Raw genomic sequence first — 6,496 nt, 5'->3', positions numbered from 1 at the left:
CACACTAAGACACACAGAAGGTATCATAATCAGCTAGCAGAAGAATGGGACCTTTTCCTAACTGACCCAGACAGCAGCAAGCTCCATTGAGGGGCAGGCAGGCATCACAAAAACCCCGTGACAGGAAGCCTGAAGAGAGACTGGTGGAGGCAGACTCCACCACAAGCCTCCTAGTAGCTTCTGAATTTGAACCATGGTTCTATTCCTTACTCGAAAATAAATAAAATGTGGATTTCTTTGGTCACTACCCAAAGGTGTTCATAACAACGAACCAAGAGAAGGCTGGGAGGAAAGTCTGCCTATAGCTTCCCATCCACGGTGAGATGCCTTTGCCACAGCTGTGACAATCTTAAGTCCTAGAGAGGGGTCTGTCCCATTGTCCACATTCCTCCCCATACTTAGCTAGGATGCACATCATTTATTTAAAAATACCTTTATTTTAACCCCACCAATTCTCTCATATATCACATTCACACGTAGACACACACTCACGCGCGCACACACACACTCTTCCAAAAATAGTCTTTGGTGTTCTGAACTTTCTGCCTTGTCCCTGACCAGCTAGGCCTGGATGGTTAGATGGGTCCTCGTGGCTCTCCAGGCTGGGCCCTGTGTCCAGGCCATTGTCCTCTGGTCCCTACACAAAGGAGTGGTTTGGGCTTCTGGAATCTTCTCCCCTGTCCAATGAGGGATTGGATCCTGGCCTCTTTTTCTGGAGTCCTTCTTGAAGCAAACACTGCAGGGACCCAGGCTCATCGCCGAGGCCCTCGGAGGGGGGCTACACCCCTCATTTTCAAGCAGCTGCCTCCAAGGTCACGACGGTTACCCTGCAGGAGAGAAAGAGGGGTCAGGAATGGGTTGGGAACTAACTACGTGCCCAGCAACAGAGGCTTGATAAAGTCCAGCCACACAGCAAGTTCTCTGTTGAAAAGGCAGAAGAAACTCTGGGCTGTCAGGGAGCCTCATGGGGTGAGACAGTGTTTAGGGACAACAGCAGGGGCTGAGGGGAGCAAATGCCACTCACGGAGGCAAGTATGTGTGTGAGCATTGCTAAAGGGATTCCCACCTGAAGGTCTTCTGCTTAAGAAGTCTAATACATGCTGCGTGTGTCGGCACGTGCCTGGAAGCCCAGAGGCATGCCAGCCTGGTCTACATAGTGAGTTCCAAACTGGACAGAACATAATGAGGCCTTGTCTCAAAAAACAGAAATGAAAACAAAACCTCCAGACTGAATACATATACATATATATATTACACACATCTGTATGTGGGGGGCAGGAGGTGCTGGGGACTGAATTTAGGATCTTGCACATGCCAAGTAGGTTCTCTACCACTGAACTACACTCCAAAGCCATACAATTTTCACACAGTGTAAAGCACATTTTACATTAGAGGGCAAGGAAAGCCCCCTGGCAGTTCCAGGTGCTGCCTGTGAAGTAGGTGTGTGTATATGTGTGTGTGTGTGTGTGTGTGCGCGCGCGCATGCACGCGCCCAACCACTGTTTAGGCCACCCTCAAAATCAGACAGGGTTCTGGCCTCCTTGCCTCCACCCACTGTCTCTCCTGTGCAGAGAGCATACCCTTGGTACTGGTCTGACAAGAAGATATCTCTATGATTGCTTCCCACTTGCTACTGTCTGGGACATTCCCTGGAGTAAAGCAAGGAGGGAGGCAATGTTTGCCTTTGCTTCCCTGTCAGGCCTGGAGCACACGAAGTGGCAGAAAACAGCATTCTTCCAGCCCGGGGCTAAGGCCTGTAGGTGTCAATCAGTGTCTCTTCAAGCTAAAGGTGGCAGTCCCTGAAGCCACCAGTCTTCAGGCTTGCCCCTCACACCAAGGTGCTCAGGCTGGTCATAGGCTAGACCCTCACTGAGAACAAGAGAGCTCAAGGTCCTGGTTCTGTCTCCCTGCTTTCTGACAGTATGTAGTTCTGTAGCCTGGGTCGATCTTGAACTCCATCTGCTCCAGCCGTCCTTCATCTGAGGGCTGGGGTTACAAGCCCGTGCCTAGCGTTCCTTCTTTTGAGGATTCCAGTCCAGAGACACCAGCTGTTTGGTAAGAGCTAGGGAGCACCCCACTGCCTGTCAAGCTGCCCCACTTCCAGGCCCCATGTAGAATGGAATATCGCATACAGTAAGTGCTCCGTGGGTTGGGAGTGGCTGAATTGGTAGTGACCTCAGCTCATCTAGAGACCCAGTGGACCATCTGCAAACTCAGCCTCTGCTGCCTCCTGCCTCTGCCCCAGCCCAGGTTGGGGCAGATCCATCCAGATGTGAGCCCAGCCTCCCTGGAGGCTCTCCGGGCCCAGGGACAGCATGTTCATTCACAGGCAGGGCTATTTTGAGGCCTGAGGCCATGGTCCCAGCAGAGCCTGGGGCTTGGGCTTCTCAGACAGACTCTGGCAGGAGAAGCTGAGAAGGGTGGATGGGACAGGGAGAGAGAGGCTAGGGGACAGAACCCTCTTCCCCTTCACCCTTAGGTCCTCAGAGACAAGGAACACCACCTCCCACCCTAAGTCTGGAGGTCAATGCAGAGAACTGGGTTCCGTGGGAATGCTGGGACAGTTCACCCTCCTGAACCTCAGTTTCTTCATCTGTGGAATGGACACCCCCAGGTGCTGTGTCCACTGCCAAGAACCCCAGGAAGAGGTTTAATCAGGTCCAGAGTGAGAACTACTGCTCTAACACCGATGCCCTGGCGGACGGAGCCTCAGTTTCCTTACCTGTAGCAGGGTGTTACTTTACAGGGTAAACAAGCTAACAGAGGAGACACACACCAACAAGTAAAGCTTTTGTGTGTGTGTGTGTCGTCGGTGGCAGACAAGTCTTCTATTTCTGAGCTATGGGTCCAGTCTTGTTTTTACTTTTCGAGACAGGGTCTCACTAAGCTGCTCTGAAGGTAGGCCTTACACCTGGGATCTTCTGCCTCAGCCTTCTGGGTAGCTGGGGTTGCAATGAGTCACCACACCCACCAAGAAGAGCTCAGTACAGAAGAACACAGTGAGTGGTCAATAAACATTCAGAGTATGATGACCACATCCTCCAGGGGCACCTCCTGAACCTTGTCAGTCCTCTGCTACTGAACTGGGCACACCAACAATATGGACCAGCTTCAAAAAGGATCCTGTCAGGCTCTACTCCCGTTGACAGAAGGAAAAACAAGGCAGAGATAAGAGCCCACTTTCCTCTCGGTACTGCTACCACAGAGGTAGTCTTAGCTCATCCCCGAGCAGGAAGGGATGCAGGGGACTGTATCCATGGCGACCCCCAACCCCAGACCATACAGAATCAGAGGGGTAGGAGTGGCTTAGGAAAGATTGGGGTCAGGGGACCTTGGAGTTTCTTAACCTCAGAGCTCAGGAGTGTGCAGGGACTCACCCAAACACCTAGAATCTTCCAGACAAGAACTGGAGGGGCTAGCACTGGCAAGAATCACCCCCCTGGCCTATTCCCTGAGGAGCCTGTGTGACTGAGCATAGCTTCTACGACCAAATTTGGTTGGGTTTTTGATCCCACAGACAGATCCCAAGGCAGCAGTCAGTCTTAGGCCAGTCACTGTGAACCATGGGACAGTCCCCCGAGTGCTACAAAGAAGCCCCCATTCTGACTGCTGTGGTCGTGGGCACAGCATCTTCTCGGCAGCCTGCAGGCACAGTCCCTTCTACTGTTATCTTTCCTACTTTCCAGTGAGCCAGGCCAGAGTGTCAATCCTGCCCTACCACTCCTGGGCACCTCAGGCAAGGCAGCCTTGTCCTAGTCGGTTGGCCACAGGGCTCCCTTTGCTCCTTAAGGGACTTCAATGAAGAGTGTCCAGCACAGCTGTTGTTGCAAGATTCCTGTCACCGCGAGGGTCTACCTCACCTTTAACATCTTCCCACTTCTTTCTCTACAGCAGGGGTTCTCTACCAGTGGGTCACAACCCCTTGGAGGGGCAATGACCCTTTTACAAGGGTCATGTATCAGATATCCTGCACAACAGACATTTACATTGCAGTTCATAACAGTAGCAAAAGGACAGTTACAAAGTAGCAACGACATGACCTCATGGTTGGAGGGGGGTCACCACAACAGGAGGAACTGTCTTAAAGGACCGCAGCATTAGGAAGGTTGAGAACCTCTGTCTTAGACCATGACTGCAAACCCCAGGTCCTGCCATGCACGCTCTAAAACACCCTTTCCCACCCTTCATCCGCGTGCCTGCCTCTGTTTCCACACATCTTTTAGAGATTTAGCATAGCTCTTCAGCCTCACTCTGGGGCTTGGCTTCTCCTGGGCTCTCAAAGTCCCATTAAACCATAATAACCTTATCTTCATCCTCCTTTCTGCCCCTGATGCTGTCCTGAGAGCCCCTGCCTGGAAGGCAGGAACCACGTCTGCTTCTCTGGGTACATTCTCCAGCTGCTGAGTGGTGGTTAAGGGAAGCTGATCCTGATGCCTATAAAGGAATGGTGTGTCCAGCTAGCCTTTCATCCCAGGTGTACATCTGAAGGCCCAGCTCTGACTTCCCTCCCCAGCCTGGGGTACTGACAGGGACCCTCCAAAGGGTACCTACCAGTCAGGGGTTAAAAAGACTCACTCAGAGAAGCTGAGGCATTTGCCGGCTGGGAAGACATTGGGAATTTGAGCCAGAGGGCTGGTCTGAAGCTAGGCCACTGAGGCCTTCCCAGGGTGGAGCTATGAGAACCAGTGTGCTGGGCTGAAGGGGACAGAATACAACCCCCATGATCTTTCTCTCACTGGCCGTGTAAAGTAAGGTAAGATTCTCTGAGCCTCAGTTTCTCCAGATGTAAACAGTAGCTGTTGACTTAAGTCACACAGGTAGGCTTCCTCGCTGTAAAACAAGTCCAGGAGGGAAAGGGTGGGAGCCTGAGGGGCCAATCAGGCCTGGGCAGTTTTGGCTAGGAGGCCCCAGAGACTTCTGTGGCTCCCCAGTCTCTTAACTTAGAGACAAGCAGACAATGGTGTCCCTTCCTAATCCTATATCCTTCTGGGGCTGGGCACTCTTCAAGGACCCTTTCCTACACACGTGTCGGGACCTCAGGCTCTGGAGTAGAGACGTCCCCATTTTCTTCTCAGACTCCTACTGTTAGGTCAAGCCTTAGGATCTGGAACAGTTTATTAGGGACGATGTTAGCTCAGAGTGATGCGTGCTACCTAGAGTAAGCCCAGAGCCTACTTCCTGTAAGTGTGGGCAGTGCCCTTATTTGAAGCGCCTCAGGGATAACTGAGGGAACAACCAGCTACCTGCCCAGAGGGCGAGCATCAGCCAAAGAGGAAGGTCCCAGAGTTCTCAAGGTGCAACTAAGTCAGACCGGAGCTTACTGGGCTCACTGTAAGCTTTCTGTTTGTGGGTTAAGCAAGAGGCTCTGCTGCACTTTAATTCTAGGGCATGAGAAACCGCCACCACCGCTGCTCCGAGTCGCTTCCAAGGGGGTCCCTGGCTCCTGGGAGGTCCGCCCTCCCACCCCCAACCCTGATGATCCGGCTGCAGCAGGCGTGCTGTGCACTCACCCCTTTGCGCTGGTTGCTGAGACAGAAGGTGCAGATGGAGCGCGGCTGACGGCCGTCGGCGGCGGGGACCGCGCTCTTGCCACCGCCCGCCGCGCGGAAACACGGCTGCCCGTCGTCGGCCGAGTCTCCCAGCAGCAGCACGTTGGCCAGGTGCGCGATGTAGCTGGACGCCAGACGCAGCGTCTCGATCTTGGACAGCTTTCGGTCCACCGGCTCGGTTGGAATGAGCGTGCGCAGGGCGGTGAAGGCCGTGTTCACGCTCTGTGTGCGGTCCCGCTCTCGTGCGTTGGCCGCCTGTCGCTGCCGCACCACCACTACCGGGCCCGCGCCGCTGCTTGCCCGTCTCCCGCCCCCGGGACCCGGGCCGCGCCGCGCTGCCTCCAGCCCTTCGCAGCACCCGAACGACTGGTCCGACGCGTCGCTCTCGCTGCGGTTCTCCTCGTCCTCGCTCAGCAGCCGCACGTCCGGATACAGCACGTGCGCGCCGACCGGGCGCAGCAGCGCGAACGCCATGGGCGCCCGGCCGCGGGCCTCCGCGCGCCTATTTCCCCGAGCCGCCGCCCCCGCAGTGCGCTCCCGCGCGCTCCCACGGACCGGCCGGTCGCCGCCTTATAGCCGGGGGAGGAGCCAATCACGAGGCGGTCCCGGCGTGGCCAAAGGGACGCCCCCCCGTCCCGCCCCACCACGCCCCGGCCAATGACGATGCTCCTGCTTCTGGGTCCCCCAAGTTGAAAGTGGCCCCGAACTCTTGGCCCTTCCCTAATGCTCTGGTCTTGAGATGGCCAGGGGTGCAGATCAGGACTTCTGGGAGAGGGCAGTCAGGTCCCTGTTAGTTTGGCCCGTTTACTCCTTCCCATTGTAAGACTAGTCCCGTGCTCAAAATCCAGTATCCTAACAACTCCGGTGTACCGTTAGAACTGCGACCAGGGGCTTTGAACTAAGAGTTTCTCAGACTAGGCTATGCTCCATCCAGCAGTTCTAATGTG

General features: G+C 54.8%; 1 protein-coding gene across 1 annotated transcript; it reads right to left on the bottom strand.

The window, feature by feature from the left end:
* Positions 1 to 439: 439 nt before the first annotated feature.
* On the bottom strand, positions 440 to 6,034 carry Tcf15 (transcription factor 15). The gene is made up of 2 exons (XM_005363184.3): positions 5,511 to 6,034; positions 440 to 827 (listed from the first exon to the last, which is right to left on the bottom strand). The coding sequence occupies exons 1-2, from the start codon at positions 6,021 to 6,023 to the stop codon at positions 753 to 755; spliced, it is 588 nt and encodes a 195-aa protein (XP_005363241.1). The 5' UTR covers positions 6,024 to 6,034; the 3' UTR covers positions 440 to 752.
* Positions 6,035 to 6,496: the final 462 nt, after the last annotated feature.

The sequence above is a fragment of the Microtus ochrogaster genome, linkage group LG8 (genome assembly GCF_000317375.1).
Source record: "Microtus ochrogaster isolate Prairie Vole_2 linkage group LG8, MicOch1.0, whole genome shotgun sequence".
Taxonomy (NCBI): Eukaryota; Metazoa; Chordata; class Mammalia; order Rodentia; family Cricetidae; genus Microtus; species Microtus ochrogaster.
This window is presented reverse-complemented; position numbering and strand designations above follow the sequence as displayed.